The sequence below is a fragment of the Mustela putorius genome, unplaced genomic scaffold, assembly GCF_011764305.1.
Source record: "Mustela putorius furo isolate JIRA1106 unplaced genomic scaffold, ASM1176430v1.1 tig00003858_pilon_pilon_pilon, whole genome shotgun sequence".
NCBI classification, from domain to species: Eukaryota; Metazoa; Chordata; class Mammalia; order Carnivora; family Mustelidae; genus Mustela; species Mustela putorius.
In genome coordinates this window covers 23,630,777-23,648,661 of record NW_025422010.1, presented here as the reverse complement: position 1 = coordinate 23,648,661, position 17,885 = coordinate 23,630,777, and the positions used below count along the sequence as shown (strand labels likewise).

The following is a 17,885-nucleotide window of genomic DNA, read 5'->3' as shown; positions in this document are numbered from 1 at the left end:
AAGAAAGAGCTGTGTGAAAGAAATATTTAATCATAACACGAAAAACTCATGGTGGCAACTTTTCCATTATGTTAAATTTCACTCATTTCTATGCATTCTGGGTATGTGTTTAAAAACAAAGGTTGTAATTTTCCATCTTTATGCCCATCTACCATGGGTTTTTGATTTTGTCTTTTGCAGGATTATGACTTGAGCCAGCTCCAGCAGCCTGATACCGTGGAACCTGATGCCATCAAGCCTGTAGGAATCCGACGATTGGATGAGAGACCCATCCACGCCGAGCCCCAGTACCCAGTCCGATCTGCAGCCCCACACCCTGGAGACATTGGAGACTTCATTAATGAGGTGCAGAGATAAGCTCACTTTCTTTATAAGGGTGTTTATTTTATGCTAATAGTTAGCTATATGTAGACTAGATTGCTTAGCATACAGCTATGTGGTTTGTTAAAGCACACTTGATTTTCTTGATCTTCCCTTCGTGTTAAAGCAAATGTGGCTTCAATAACAGAAAGATATAATTGCTTTGATGGGCCAGAAAAGCATATCTGTCAATTAATATTCTGTATTTGTAAATGACATTCATATACATATCAGTATTAGTCACACTATGTCCAAAAGGCTTTTTCCCCTAGATTACAAGTAATAAATAGACTAACACTGTTATACTGTATTCTAATTTCATTTATTAGCACTGATGAATGTAATAATAGTTCATTTTCATTTTCCTCACACTGTACCCTTTGGATCCCACAAATGTTGAGAATTCAGTGCCTACCCAATGACTAGAGTTCCATCAAATGAGATTAGTAGGAAGAGGAGCTAAATTAAATATTATGTAAGTGATTTAAATACTTGTCTAGTTGAGGAGTTTTAAGAGCTTCTCCAAGAGGCAGCTAATTCTCTGTTGAATATAACAGATATGATTCCCACTGTCAAAATTATTATGGGCATTCTTTTATTTCATTACTGACCATGAGTTCTGCTACATTTAATACTTAAGTTTTGAAGTAAAATGATTTGTGCTGCTTCTTTTGATCGTGTCCATAGTTTTACTGCAATTCTCCTGAATGTTTTGTGTTAAGTATAAGAGAGCAATACCTGTTGATACCTATTGATGTCAATTGCGAGTCTGTGGTGGGACTCCTATTCTCTGGCCATGTCTTGCTACTGAGTATCTCTAAGATCAGAATAGGTCTCAGAGTATTACAAGGTGGAATACTTCGGTCATGTATAGCCTTCTGTTGTGTGCTGATAACACTCTTATTTCCCAGACTTCCTTGTAGTCCTATATTATATATACACAATCAGACTACTTTAGGTTTTCAGATGCAGTTATCGTTTGTTAAAAAAAAGTTTTGGAACAAGCTTGGAGTATTTCTCTCCCTTTACAACTCTTCATTACTGTCTATTTTTGAAATGCACACTGCTTTCTGAACATAATGCGTTCACCTCTGTTAAACAGGTAATAGGTTACTTTGTTTTAGTCACGGTTTGAAAACAGATGGAAGGTGAACCCACAGAGTCCCAATAACTTCTTTATCTATAAAAATATGCCCTGACTTTTCCACTTATTTGTATAGAGACTTGGTTAGGGGATTTTCAAGGAATTTTATATCTATGACTACATAGATCTTTTTTGAATAGTTAAGAATGCCTGATGATTTTACTTCTTTTTTTTTTTTTTTAAGATTTTATTTATTTATTTGACAGGCAGAGATCACAAGTAGGCAGAGAGGCCGGCAGAGAGAGAGGAAGGGAAGCAGGCTCCCTGCTGGGCAGAGAGCCTGATGCGGGGCTCGATCCCAGGACCCTGAGATCATGACCCAAGCCAAAGGCAGAGGCTTTAACCCACTGAGCCACCCAGGCACCACTAATGATTTTACTTCTAATTTAGCATTTGTTGTCACGAAAAATCGTTGTGTCAGCCCTGTGGTTGTGGGGTTTGAGATACAGTGAATCTTTTGAATGGAGGTGCAGGAACTGGGCTTTCTTAGAGCAAGCATTTTACCTTCAGTGTCATTCAACAAATACTTACCGGAGTGTTCCTGCCTCCCCGAAGTGTCAGTATTCTGTGGGATTCCATTCCATCCACAGCACTGTTCTTTTCTCAGTGACAAGAAGTCAAGCGCTAGGTGTCATGTATAAGACTATTGTTCCAATCTGACTCCTGCCCTCTTCCCCCATGACATTTCCTTCTAGGGCTGCAGCCCCGTTGAACTATTTGCAGTTCCTCAGATCATCCCAATTTTGACTATAATGTAACTTCTGCAAAGCCCTTACCTTCTTACCATCAATAAAACACCCCCTTAGCCTTCAGATTCACCTCAAACACCCCATTCTCTGTGAGGCCCTCTTTGATCCCTCTGGGAAGAGTTAACAAGACACTTCCTGCATGATAACCCCAGCCACGGAGGTGTAACTGTCAACATTTCTCTCTCCTGTGTGAGCCTGTGCCTGCTTTCCAGGGTGGGGGCTTTATCTTGTTCATCTTTTGAGTAACCTTCAAACCCAGTGTGTTGCCTCGCTCTTAGGTTTTGTTGTGTTAAGGGATCCACATGCTGTGGCAGGTGTATAGGGCGTTAAGTGATGAGTACCACCTGATGTGCAGTTGATTGGGATTTTTGTCTGGGCCTTTACCCTACTAGAGCTGACTAAACTTCAGAAAATAGGATATTGATTGTTCTAAGTTGTGTTGTAGTGCGTGTTTTGTGGTTGTGTCTATGTATGTATTCATTTACCTTTTTTACAGGAACTGGATTTTCTTCAGTAGGTAGAGAAGATTAGTTAATAAGATTTAGTTAAATTTAGCTACACAGCCCCTCAAATGGCACAGTAGAAAGAGTTCCAGTCACAATTTCCATTTGTAATTTCCTCTTCCTAGAACAGTGCTCAACCTAAAACGTACACAGCCTAAAAAGTAACTCGAGACCATAATGAACATGTTTCAGTACTTCTATGAAAAACTTGGTGCCAAATGACTGACTTGCAAATTAACTTCTAGAATGCAGTCAGTTCATAATTTGAGGATTGTCTGCCTTGGCTAAAAAAGGCTCATTTGAAATGATCTTGAGCTTGGTTTAGGGTCATTCATTGAACAAATAACTATTGAACATCTCCTGTGTGTACATATTTGTACTAGTAATATGTAGAAAGAAAATAAATTAGACCTGGATTCTCTTTGTGCTTACTCCCTACTTTGCTGCAAGCATAGTCTTTGTACCAGGCAAACATTCTAGTATCCGACGCCTTCCTTTGCCAGACACCATTGGGTGTAATCCTTCCTTAGCTCTACAGTTTCATCTCAGCGCCCTTCCCGCCCCAAGCCTGCATCTTACAGGCCAAGGACAGGGACTCTACTTCTGCCTCCCAGGCTCAGCTCGTAATTCCATATCCGTACCTGTTCCCATCCTGTCCTCTCTGCATAGCGTGTCCTTCCCTCTTTTTCTAGATGTTAGTTCCTTCATTAAGTATTTATCAACTCAGAGAAGGTCAGGCACACAGAGTTTGGGGTAGGCCATCCGGTGACATCCTATCATACCCAGGACTCACCTTCCTTCATGACTCCTATCTCAGGGTCTGCTTCTGCCTCCAGGGGAAGGGGTGTACATGTCCCTGGGGGCAGTGTGGGACACATTGGTTTGATGAGTACATGAATGCACTGGATCACATTTGGAAATGTTTCTCCAAATAACTACAGAATCCATGACTCTGAATGGGATTATAAGATGGAGAAATGTGGACAAGTTAGAAGACCAAACATTCACACTAGAAATGCCATACATTTAGATGTAGGAAGAAAGTCTACAGAGATGAAGGTGTCACAGAATAAACTACAATGAGAGTTTAGGAATGAGGTGGTCAGGTCTGTGGGAAAATTCAGGGGGATGAAACCATCAAAAGGCCTAAGACAGGTAACATCAGATATACCATGTAGATAGTTCCACTTAACACACCCACGAAGACTTATTCATTATCTTTCTATAACTGGACAGATAAAAATACAACGTTTTAAAAGTTGAGGACACCTAGAAACAATTCAAGCATATTTTATAACTACATGTAAAATGCAAACAAATTTCTTTATCCCCAGGTGTTCTTTGATTTAGCACAGTACCGAATATTTCAAAGGAAGAATAGTATGGTGGGATTATAAATGGAGTGTTTTCTAATGTGCGGAGTAAGTAAGCTCATGAGAACATTTTCTAGTTTGTTTATTTAAATAATCAATTAATATTGCCTTGACTATCAAAAATATACTATGTTTCTAGTATGGTAGAGTAAAACAAATCACACATTTTTTAATTTCAACTGCCAAGTTTCATTCTATTTTGAGGTTTTTAAATATGACCTTCAGAGGGTGAAAAGTTGAAACAAATTCATTTAATCTCAGCCTGACAGTAGATATTAACATACCTCCAATAACTTTACTAATCCTATATATTTCTTTATCTCAAAAATACAAAAACCAAGGGCATATTTCTGTTAAAAGACCAACTTTTGATTGATATTTAAAAACTTACAGAAAGTGCTTCTTAAATAACTTGCTCGAAACTACTAAAGCATAGAACTTTTGCCTTTTTTCCAGTATTAAATTTATTTGTCCTCTTTAACATGTCTCTGTCCACTTCTTACAGCAGTCGGGCGTTTGTTTGAGTTCAAAGCCAGCTGCCTCACCTAACAGCTCTGTTACCCTGTACAAAGTCAAGGGCCTTGTATTTAGCTTCTTTGATTTCCAGCTTTCATATATATATATATAAAATGAGGATAATAATAAATCCTCTTTTAAGATTTCTGTAAGGACCGAATAAAATACTCCACACAAAGTGTTTGGTATAGTGCCCATCACATAGTAAAATCTCTTAATTATTATCAGTGTTTTATTAGTTAAAGGACAAGTTACTGTTCTCCAGCTATAAATAAAATAAAATCTCCCTCCAAAAAATTTGCTTTAGATAAAGTGAAATTCTCAGAAAGGGACATAGTAATGTTGGCATTAAGTCACAGAATTCCACTGTAATGTAAACCTAGTATACTTTTATTTTATGTCCACATGCATTTGAAATCTAAATCCTAGCTTCTTCTGAAAGAAGTGTCTATGGAGATGAGCAAGGTGATGAGGTGAGAGCCTAAGCCCAGGACAGCAGTACCAAACGACCCTCTAGGATGCCTGTTGGATGTCAGGCACTGGGGTGGACAGTAAGATATGAAATAAATATCCACATGCTTGGCAGAAAAGGGTGTCACAATCTAGTGTAACCAAAACATGGCAATGAAAGTAAAGGGGACCTTGGGAATGACCCCCAGTCATGACGGGGGGAAATAATCCATGCAGTGAAAGTGACATCTTAATGGGCTTTAAATGATGATGGATGGATGGATGGATGTAAACCAAGTGAGAAATTATGAGTGAGGAAGTTTCAAATAAAGAAAATCACATTTCAGCTTGCAGAAAATGAATATACAAATAACATAGGGTGCACAAAAACATGACATCTTTAGATTTGGAATTTTGGTAAATAATTTAGTTGTGGCTGCTGAAGTTGAGAATGGCTGAGATGGAAAACGTGCATGAACACTCCAGGTTCACTGCATGATCTGCTAAAGAGTTTTAACTTGAGCCTACAGGTTACCCAGACCTCCAGCATTTGAGTAACGCCTTCTAGTTCGTTGTTTGTGTGTTTGCTTGTTTTCCCCATATCCACATACCTCTTCTAGTATTCACTTAAACTTTTAATCAATTTTTAGTTTCCTTTTTTAAATAGAGGTGATTGTTGTAAAGTGCTCACGCACCAGTAAAAATCTTGTTGCCCACCCACCGCGGAACCCCTTCCTTATGCAGGAAACACTGCAGTAGGGGATGGAGAGCAATCGGAGTTTTACTTGGGGGAGCGACTTCAAATAACGTCTGAGAGAGAAACCACTAGTAGATTGTAGGAAAGAAGCAGGACAAGTACTGGTGGCCGGGAGACCAGTTAGAGAGGCTTTTGCTGTGGTCCAGGCAGGATATAAAAAGGGCCCGAACTAAGGCAGGTGGCATTGAGCTAACAGAAGGCAGGATGTAAGAGAATCAATAGGACCTCTTTCCTCTTATATCCCTCATGTGTTCCCTCACTAAAAAATGTGGGTTTTTATAGCTCCCATAAAAGCATATCTCCATCCATAAAGCATAGGATCAGAAGTCTATAAATACAAGCTCAGCAAGAATTCAGCCGGAGCCACGGGCTCTTTCATTCTACAGAGACACCTCAAACTATAGAAAACAGTTCAGATTTATCCAGAGTTCAAGATCTGCCCCTCCAGGAAAGGTGAAATAGGCACCTACTCTGCCAGATTTAGTCAAACCAGGTGGAGAAGAGAAACCCATGCAGATAGTTGGCAGAGCTGACAATAGTTCATTACCCTTCATGTGAAATGGTGTCCACACCTAAGAATAAAGGAATCGCATAAGGGAGGACCAGATGGGTACGTGGCCCACCGGATTTCTCCAGCACGTTCACTCTGCCTGTGTACCTGTCATTTTCAGTCTCTCCAAACCTAACTAGGATCTTTTTAGAATTACCAAAACAGGACTCAGAATTTATATAACACCTCATCCAGAAGAGTCGTAATTCATTCTCAGATAAAAATCGGTGCTAGTCCAAGTGGAGGAGGCTTAGAATACTTAACTTTCAGCCTAGAAAGATGGCTTGCCTAAGAGTTCTTGGAACGTCCAGGCATTTTTTTTTCTTTTTATCTTTTGTAATTAAGTACTTAAGACCTGAGACAGTGTGGAGGGAAGGTAGGAAGATAGTGGGAGGAAAGGTGGAAGGAGGAATCAAAAAAGGACCAGGTTGATCCAAAAAAAACAAGGACAGGAGCTAAAAGAAAAGTAGAAGAAATGAAAATATTTCAGAATCTCCGTAGTGAGTAGGGGACTAGATTTTCAGCGGTGTTGTGCTTATATTAAGGAGTTGAATTAGGGGGCATAGACATGCGATGAAGAGGCTCTGGTCCTTCCATACACCAGTGAAGACCAGACAGTGTCCCGCATTCGTCCCTAAGTCTTAGTCAACACAGGCCATTGCTTCCTCTCCACTGAATCCATACACTTGACGCCCTGCCACTGACTCTTTAGGACTTATCATTTTAGTCGTAACCTTTTCATATTTCCAGTTTGGTGCCGACACCATAACGACTGGGCACAGCCCCTGTATTTCTATTTAAATTTTGAGTCATGATAAAAGCAAATGACCTGCACGTGGTGACGTTGATCCGCCGCGTCTCTGTTCTGCACATTAGAAAGCAGTTTTACTGAAGGTCATGATGGAAACCGATGAATGCTGGTCCACGCCGCTTTTCAAACATCTGTCCGTCCGCCTTCTGCCGCTTCACTTCTGTGGAAGACCTACATCCGTGCTTGCTTTCACCAAGGAAATCCAAAAAAGAGTTTGCTTTTATGAAAAAAGGTGGAAAGTGAAAAATAATGCACAGCATTTGTTTTGCAGGGAGCTGTTAGAAAGGCAGTGTGCTACCCCAGGCAGCGAGAGCGCCCCGCCGGGCTTCTTCCCCAGAACTACCCCCAGCCCCTCGCAGCCAGCTGCTTGGCTTTGAACTGTGGCTCTGAGCATCTCTGCTTCATCTCCATTTATCGTGGGCATCTGTTAGCAACATGTGTTCTAAGGCACCAGAAAAGCCTCAGAGGCATTCTTTTTGGGGACTGGGAATGCTCAAAAAATGTCCTATATAAACGAATGGTAATTGCTTCTTTGCATTCTGCCATTTCAGCTTTCGAAGGTTTCATCTTCATGAATACTCTTTCTGGAAGCCCAGAAAACCTGCATTTGTCTTCAGAAACCTATTCTCCTCATCAGGATTTTCTTTGTTTTTTTTATCTCCCCTCAGATCTTTTGGGGTCTGGCTCTTCGAGGGCCCCAAGTTAACCCATGCTGAACTAAAAGAATCACCTATCGCTTACGTTTGCAGTTGCTAGATTTTGTTGGGAAAAGGGAAAAGGGCGCATGCTCACCTTTGAATATAAACTCCGTGAGAATAGGAGTTGGATCTCTCTTCTTAATAGCTGTGTCCCCACCACTAAGCAGGATACGTGATAATATACATATTCAATAATTATATCTTGAGTTAGATAAATAAACACAAACGAAGGGGTTTTGTTCGATTTTTACCAGCTAAGGCTACAGTAACTGACAACTCCCAAGTATTGTGGCTTACAATAACAAAGGTTTACTTCTTGCCTGAACTCTGTGCTCCCTGTGGGGTTGGCAAGGGCTGGGTCCTCTTGTGTCTTCTGTTTCAGGATCCAGGCAGGAGGAAAGCTCCCAGCTAGGGCAATCTAGTCTCCTGGGAGAGTGGGCAAGAAGGAACTGGTAGAAACCCATCAGATGGAGGTCTTACAGAGTTTCCTCTTCATTGCTGCTGACGTTGTTTTGGCCAAAGCCAGCCTGTAGCCAAGCCTGACAGTGGGTTTGGGAAGTAAACTCTGGCTCCAGGGAGGCACTTGTGGTAGTGTGGGCACGGGACCCACCTACAAGGAAAGGATAGTGAATCATTGAGGACAGTAACAGGGGCTACCACAGAAAGGAATGAGGACTTCTGAGAAATTGTAGTTTGTGATTTTCAGCCTTAGCAAAATTGCTTGGTAGCTTATTCTATAAATATGATAAATGAAGTCCTTTCTAAAATTATTTATGTTTTATACATTGAAGTAGTTTGCTGAAGATGTGCTTTATGTTATTCTACACTGGCTTTTCTGAGTTATACATAGTCCAACCAGATATGAGGGAAAGTGGTGTTTAATTAAATGGTTAGGATGGTTGGTAAGAGAGACTTTGGAATGGGAAAACTGGGAGTGTGTACTTTTCTTTCATTTTTGATGGAAGTCAAGCAGCTGCCATTTTGTTTCTTAAAATAGTATGTCTTCACATTTTTCTTTTCTCAGGTTCCAAAGCAAAAAATTTTTCTCTAAACTTAGAAGTTTTTTTTTTTTTTTAGACTAATCTTCGTTGAGTCCCAACAGAGCGGGTACTGTGATGAGCCCATGGTGCCTTTATTCTATTTAGTCTTCATAATGATCTTATTATTGTTATTATAACTGCAGATGAGGAAATGAAGCCTGTAGAACTTAGCTGAAATCCCACAGAGATACTGTGTAGAGCTGAGGTGTCCCCCAGCCTTTAGTGGGTGAGAGGTCTGATCTCTTCACCACTAACCGCTATACATGCTAGTCTTACCTTAATTCTCATGTTCTTTTGTTCTCTTCTTCCTCTATCAACTCAGAAGAATAACTAGGTGAACACATACAGATTAAAAAGTCCCACATACACATACTTATCAAATACATGTAGATTGGAAGCGTTGAATATAGGACAATAAGGGAGGCTACTATAACCCATTAGCATTTTAAAAAGCAGAGTTAAAAAGCAGATGATGGTATATCTTGGAGTACTAGAAGTGGGGGAAAATTAGAGAAAACACCAAAAGGGCCTTTTATTAAACCTTTAATAAACCTTTATTAAATTTATTAAATTTATTAAACCTTTAAGATTCTATAAAGTGTAATTATGAATTGGCTGTGGATACATGAATCACATATTAAAAAGCATGTTTTTGCAAGAGTTAAAAATATAGATAATAATTTCGTTGCTTCTTAGTTTTTTAACAGTCTTTAGTTTAAATTATCAAGTCCCCCCGCCCCCGTATTTATTCTACATACAGACATTCGATACTGACTTCCATAGGGCCTATGGGAACTAGAAGTCAGTCACTCCGTTCTTAAAAATAAGACCTGATCGCAGTTTATCGATGAATGTAACGTTTTATGTTTAATGAAGAACATAAATGACTTAACAAGTAACTTTCCTTGCATTGTAATCACATCTGGCCAGTTTTCCATTTTCCTTCACTTTTCTTTGATTTTCCTTCTTTTTTTCTTGCAAATTTAGGCCATATATACCACGTCCTCCTTGAACTCCTAGCTCTCAGTGGTAGTCTGGGGTTTCTTTCTTCCTCTTTCATTCATTCATTTATTTATTTATTTATTTATAGCATTCTTATTTTTGCCTCGACATTGTAGTGTTATTACTTCTTTATCATTTATTTCATGTGATACTACAGTAATGCCCCTAGATTACAAGCTTGTCGAGGGGCAAAGACCACATGGCCCCCCTTTGTCTATCTCTGCCTTGGCCTTGCATGTGTAATTCTTGTTCGTCAGAAACCGTTAACTCTGACTCCGGATTAGCGTCGCGTATGACCTGATTTCACAGCCCTCTGCATGATCTCATGTAGCTTATTCCAGCAGTAATAACTCATTCAAGTGCACTGTGATAGAGACGCATTACCAGACTTTGAGATCCTTCCTTCTGAGCCTCAAGCAGTTGGCCATTCCTTTCTGCCACCTGTCGAGGACATTGTCCCACAGTACGTCTCGGCCTCCCCAAGCTAGACTTCCTCGGTTCTTTCCTGCAGAGGAAGGGCGTACGTTCGTTTTTGCCCAACTTTTAAACGTAGTGATAACCCCAGTTTCTGCAGGTTGAACATTTTTGCAGGTGGAGACTTACAAACAAGTGTTTCATCCCCTGGGATCTGCTGGTGGCTTGCACATTTTTTTTTTTTTTAAGATTTTATTTATTTATTTGACACAGAGAGATCACAAGTAGGTAGAGAGGCAGGCAGAGAGAGAGGAAGGGAAGCAGGCTCCCTGCTGAGCAGAGAACCCGACGCAAGACTCAATCCCAGGACCCTGAGATCATGACCTGAGCTGAAGGCAGCGGCCTAACCCACTGAGCCACCCAGGCGCCCCTGGCTTGCACATTCTAACCCTCTGTACATTCTTTCTTTGTCTTTCCCAACTGTAGGGCCTTAAAGCTGCTGACAATGATCCCACAGCTCCGCCGTATGACTCCCTCCTCGTCTTTGACTATGAAGGCAGCGGCTCCACTGCTGGGTCCTTAAGCTCCCTTCATTCTTCCAGCAGTGGTGGCGAGCAAGACTATGACTATCTGAACGACTGGGGGCCGCGCTTCAAGAAACTCGCTGACATGTACGGAGGAGGCGACGACTGAACTTCAGGGTGAACGTGGTTTTCGGACACGGACAAACGATTTCAACTGATATTCCCAAAAAGCATTCAGAAGCTAGGCTTTAACTTTGTAGTCTACTAGCACAGTGCTTGCTGGAGGCTTTGGCATAGGCTGCAAACCAGTTTGGGCTCAGAGGGAATATCAGTGATCCAATACTGTTTGGAAAAACACTGAGCTCAGTTACACTTGAATTTTACAGTACAGAAGCACTGGGATTTTATGTGCCTTTTTGTACCTTTTTCAGATTGGAATTAGTTTTATGTTTAAGGCTTTAATGGTACTGATTTCTGAAACGATAAGTAAAAGACAAAATATTTTGTGGTGGGAGCAGGAAGTTAAACCATGATAGGCTTCAATACGCTTTTGTTACATTGCATTTGCTTTTATTAAAACACAGAAGTAAACAAACAAAAAGCAAAAACTCATGGAGCGATTTTATTATCTTGGGGGATGAGACCATGAGATTGGAAAATGTACATGACTTCTAGTTTTAGACTTTAGTTTTCTTTTTTCACTAAAATCTTAAAACTTACGCAGCTGGTTGCAAATAAAGGGAGTTTTCATATCACCAATTTGTAGCAAAATTGAATTTTTTCATAAACTAGAATGTTAGATACATTTTGGTCTTAATCCATGTACACTTTTTTTATTTACTGTATTTTTTCCACTTCACTGTAAAAATGGTATGTGTACATAATGTTTTATTGGCATAGTCTATGGAGAAGTGCAGAAACTTCAGAACATGTGTATGTATTATTTGGACTATGGATTCAGGTTTTTTGCATGTTTATATCTTTCGTTATGGATAAAGTATTTACAAAACAAAGTGACATTTGATTCGATTGTTGAGCTGTAGTTAGAATACTCAATTTTTAATTTTTTAATTTTTTTTTTATTTTTTATTTTCTTTTTTGTTTGGGGAGGGAGAAAAGTTCTTAGCACAAATGTTTTACATAATTTGTACCAAAAAAAAAAAAAAAAAAAAAGGAAGGAAAGAGAAGAAAGGGGTGGCCTGACACTGGAGGCACTACTAAGTCTGTGTTTTTTAAAAAAAAAAATGAATAAAAAAAACAAGCTTTTAAACTGGAGAGACTTCTGACAGCAGCTTTGCCTCTGTATTGTGTACCAGAATATAAATGATACACCTCTGACCCCAGCGTTCTGAATAAAATGCTAATTTTGGATCTGGTGACTGGTTTGAACTTTTTCTTTTCTACTTGAGCTGCTATAAATTTTGTGAAAATCCCAGGTATTGGAGTTTTGTTGAGAACAACAGTTTCACCAAAGTATGCATTTGTTCTTGGGCCACTCAAAACTGAAACCCTTAGCGTGGCAGCCGTGGCCAGGGCGTGACAGAGAGACTCACCGCGGATCTTACCAGCACAGAAGAAAAACATCCAGAAGAGACTGTGCTGTTGTTGGTATACAAAGGACGTTCGTAACTTCAGAGAACTTTGTATAATTCTTTGTATCACTTAGGCTTTCATTCCTTTCCACTCAAGCTCGTGGCTACAGCGACTCTAACGGGCCTTTCCCATTCGAGCACCCACGTTAGGAAAAGCTTGGTGAAAAGGTAGAGGACTGGCTCTGAAAGACCTAGTATCTCAGGTAATTCACTGAAGCCATTTTCTGCTCGTAGTGAACCCTACTCTGGTACTTGTGTTCATTGACTCTTTCTTTCTGGCTTCATTGAGGTATACTTGATAAATAAAAGTGCATATATTTAAGAACCACACCATGATAATTTGTTATATGGGGACGTTATGAAATGATTTCCACAGTCAAGTTAATTAACATATCCATCACCTCATATTGTTACCTTTGTGTGTGTATGTGTGTGTGCGTCAGATGGACTGTCTTAGCAAATTTTGAGTATACAGAACAGTGTTAGGCCTATCTAGGGAGTCACAGAGAACAAAAAAGGGAAATGAACCTACTACATGTTGTAAAATTATGAATGGATCCTACTATGATTCAGAAGTGAACTTTAAGAGACTTGAAGAACATTTCACTGTGTTTTCTATTTGCTTCGTGATGATTATCACACTGGATTATACTGTTCAGTTCAAAAAACATTTATACAATATACCTCTTCTAATTAGCTCTATGTCTTTTTGCTTAACATAAAGATTATTTTATATTAGGGAAATTCACTTTTCTATTGATTCACTCTGTAAGCAATACTTTCTTGTTACTTTTCTAATCATTAAATGCCAGAGGTTGCCTCTGGGAATTTCTGTAATGAAACTTACCAAATTTGCTAATTGGCATAGTCTTTTTAAAAATGGATTCTTAGTCTGTGCTGCTGTGCCAGTATACACCCAAATGAATACTGAACTATTTTTCTTAATTCAAACACAGAACTTAAATTAGCCTCATTTAGGTAAACAAACACTCCAGATTTATTTATTTATTGTTGACATAGAGTCAGAGATCATATCTAATATATATATATATATATTTTAAGCATGATTAATAAGCATTCTATAAACTCACAATCAGTAAATATTGTAAACAATATTTAGAAGTAATACATGACTCTATTTGTGAAAACACTTTTCAAAACAAACAAAGGAAACCAATAAAAAGTGGAAGCTCCACCCCTACCCTGATAAAGGAATAACTTTCCTTAGCTCTTTGATGTGTAATTTCTAGTTTTTTTCCAATAGGTATCTTTAAACACACATTTCCATTAAGATTCTATTTTGTTTGGTTTTCATGAAAGTGGGTTTGTATATTACATATTTTTTGTAACTTGCCTTTTTCACTAAGCCATGTGCCTTGGAAATTTTTCCATATTTGTGTGTGTGTGTGTGTGTGTGTGTATAATACATTTATAATATATATAATATATTATAGATATATAATATATAACTGTGTGTATATATAATACATATATACATACACATACATATAAACCTGTATATAATTGCTATAGAGCATTCCTTAATATGGACATATGGGTAACTTAGCCATTTCCTTAGTAATTTGTCATTTTCCAGTTTTTTTGCTACTGAAAACAATGCTACAATTAACATTCTTTGACATATGACTTCCCATGGGGTATTTCTCTAAATGAGATGGTTGGAGATGGAAATGCTGGATTAAAAAATGTGGAGAGAAATGAATTAAATATGACCAAAATTATAAGTATTTTAATGTCATTTAGAATTGACTTTTAGCTAAAAGTAGATGAGGTTTTCTAAAAGCCAGCAACAACTTCTTCTGGCAAGGGGATTTTATGCGGCTCAAAATAGTAACCACAAAATGTAAGACAACCTAACCAAGGCCTTATTCTTTTTCTTTGGAAGGTAGTCTTTGAGTCAGGCAACAGTACTGGTTTCAAGTACTCTGAAATGACTGTCACCATGTGATGTAATAAAACCTTGAAAACCATATTTGTGAACGTGGTTTATGGACCCCATCCAAAAACGTGTTTCACTAGCTTGTTTCTAGTGATTTGGATCTCTTCGGTAACATTACCAAAAAAAAAAAGGTGTACACAGTGCTGAAATCTCTGTGCAATAGGCTGTTTTCTATGGTAAAATATGTGCATTTTACATTTTAATGAAACAGTCAAGTTGCTGTAATAAAGACTAAACCAACTGACATTCCACCAACACTGTGCAACAACCTCTGGACCTTCACCCTCAGCCGTCTTGGACATTACAACATGATAATGTCCAATATGAGGAGCAAGAGATATCTCAGGCTAATTATGACTAATTAGCTAATTACTAATGATTACTAGTAAGACAGGATGGTGATTTATTTTCTTATGTGTATTAGCCATTTGTGCTTCTTTGAACTGTTTTTCTATTGAATTACTTGGCTTTTCCAATTAATTACTAAGAACTTGTTAAATGCATTCTTTTTTTCCTGGTCTTTTGCTAATCTTGTAAATATGTCTATGGTGTTTTTAAATACTGAAATTTTTGTTCTTTGTGGTTTACTCTCAGTATTTTCAACTGTAGATTTTTGAAAAGTTTCTTCCCACCTTTAAAAGTCTTTTTTTTTTTTTTTAAAGATTTTATTTATTTATTTGACAGAGAGAAATCACAAGTAGTCGGAGAGGCAGGCAGAGAGAGATAGGGAAGCAGGCTCCCTGCTGAGCAGAGAGCCCGATGCGGGACTCGATCCCAGGACCCTGAGATCATGACCTGAGCCGAAGGCAGTGGCTTAACCCACTGAGCCACCCAGGCGCCCTCTTCCCACCTTTAAATTAGAAAGTTATTATCCTGTATTTTCTGGGGTTTTTTTAAATTGTTTTGGATTTATTCAGCTCTTTAATTCACTTGGAAATTCCTTTGTATAAGGTAGAAATATAACATTTACAGAAAATTCTAGATACATGATCTGTTTTTTAAATGTCACTTGTTAAAAAAATCCAATCTGAACCCAATAATGTGAAATAACACATTCATCATCCACACAATTCCCCCTAAATGTATGTTCCTAGATGATTTACAGTGTTCCATTGATCTTTAATTCCTGCACAATATTAAACTGTTATTCCAGACCACCAGCTGGATTAGCCACTCCTTTCTTCTATTCAAAAATGTTCTATACTCTTTCCCACATTGTCTTTTGTGCATACATTTTAGAAACACCAAGTTCCATAACAAATTTTACTGGAAATTTTATTAAGTTACGAAAGTTAGTAGTTTTCATCTATTATCCCATCCAATAAGATGTGAATCTCTCACTTTTCAGATCTAATTTACACTTTCATAGAGTTTCATTAAACATTTTCTCACACTTTTATGATTTTAATTAATATAATGAGTGAGATCTACATTTCACAGCATAGTCTTGAATAATTCTTATACTTCTGTAGTGGAAATTTACCTACTTTTATGTATTTATCTTCTATTTGTCTTACTTTATTCCTCTATTAGTTCTAATTGCTTTTTGGTGATTCTCTTGGATTTTCCTGACAGATAATCATGCTGCAAATCATGACAATTTGTTTTCTCTAAGATTAATACTTAGTTCATTTTCTGTGTAGTTAATAGTAATGATCATAAGCATTTTGCTGTTTCTTACTTTTGGAGGAGGGTTTTATATATTTTGTCATTACATATAACACCTACTGTAGACATAAATATATTTCATGGTATAACTGGATTACTTTAAGATTTTATGACTATACATACTGAATTTTACAAAAAATTTCTTCATCTATAGAGGTTATATTAACCCATTAATAATAGTGGATTATGCCATTGGTTTTCTAATATTGAACCAAACTTTTTTGGAATAAACCTGGCTTGGTCATATGTTATTCTTTCTTTTTTATTTTTTAAAAATTTTTAAAAATTTAACTCCAGTGTAGTTAACATATAGTATTATATTAGTTTCAGTTGTACAATATAGTGACTCAACAACTCTATACGTGTTACTCAGTGCTCATCATAGTAAGTGTACTAGTAATCCCCTTCACCTGTTTTACCCACCCACCCCCCACCTACCTCCCTTCTAGTAACCATCTGTTTGTTCTCTGGAGTTGAGAGTCTGTTTCTTTATTTCTCTTTTTCTGTTATTCATTGTTTTGTTTCTTGAATTCCACATATGAGTGAAAACATAGGGTACTTGCCTTTCTCTGACTTATTTCATTTAGCATAATACTCTTTAGATCCATCCATGTTGTTGCAAATGTCAGGGTTTCAGTCTTTTTTATGGCTTAGTAATATTTCTGTGTGTATGTGTGTGTGTGTGTGTATACCACAGTTTCTTCAATCATCTATCAATGGACATTTATTTGCATTGCTTCCATAATTTGGCTATTGCAAATAATGCTATTATAAACATAGGGGTGCATGTATCCTGAATTAGTGCTTTCATATTCTTCGGGTAAATACACAGTAGTGGAATTACTGCATCATATAGTAGTTGCGTTTTTAATTTTTTGAGAAACCTCTGACTGTTTTCCACAGTGGCTGCCCCAGTTTGCATTCCCACTTACAGTGCAAGAAGGTTCCTTTTTCTCCGCTTCCTTGCCAATACTTGCTTTTTGTGTATTTTATTTTAGCCATTCTGACAGGTGTGAGGAGATATCTCATTGTGACTTTGATTTGCATTTCCCTGATGATTAGTGATTTTGAGCATCCTTTCCAATTTGTGCCTGTTGGTCATCTGTATGTCTTCCTTGGAAAAATGTCTATTCATACTTTTTTTTTTTTTTAGATTTTATCCATTTACTTGACAGAGATCACAAGTAGGCAGAGAGAGAGAGGGGGGAAGCAGGCTTCCCCTGAGCAGAGAGCCCAGCATGGGGCCTGATCCCAGGACCCTAAGATCAGGACCTGAGCCGAAAGCAGAGGCTTAACCCACTGAGCCACCAGGTGCCCCTATTCATGCCTATTTTTAATTGGATTATGGGTGTATGTGTGTGTGTGTGTGTGTGTGTGTGTTGAATTGTGTAAATTCTTTATATATTTTGGATACCAACTCTTTATCAGATAAGTCATTTGGAAATATCTTCCCTCATTCAGTAGGTTGTCTTTCAGTTTTGTTGGTTGTTTCCTTTGCTGTGTGCAGAAGGTTTTAATTTTGGTGTAGTCCCGATAAGTTTATTTTTAGTTTTGTTTCCCTTGCCTCAGGAAATATATCTAGAAAATATTGCTATGGCTGATGTCAGAGAAATTACTGCCTGTGCTTTCTTCCAGGATTTTTATGGTTTCAGATCTCACATTTAGGTTCTTAATCCATGTTAGGTTTATTTTTGTGTATGGTGTAAGAAGGTGGCCCAGTTTCTTTCTTTCTTTCTTTTTTTATTTTATTTTATTTTTGCATGCTGCTACCCAT

The 17,885-nt window shown here is 38.0% G+C and overlaps 1 protein-coding gene across 1 annotated transcript in view; it reads left to right on the top strand.

Moving 5' to 3' along the window:
• The window catches only part of CDH2 (cadherin 2), a 212,161-nt gene extending 199,894 nt beyond the window's left edge, over positions 1–12,267 (top strand). Inside the window, exons 15-16 of the mRNA XM_004742872.3 lie at positions 181–345; positions 10,854–12,267. Of these exons, the coding sequence (XP_004742929.1) occupies positions 181–345; positions 10,854–11,060 (372 nt within the window). The 3' untranslated portion in view covers positions 11,061–12,267. The remainder of the gene's footprint in view (positions 1–180; positions 346–10,853) is intronic.
• Positions 12,268–17,885: the final 5,618 nt, after the last annotated feature.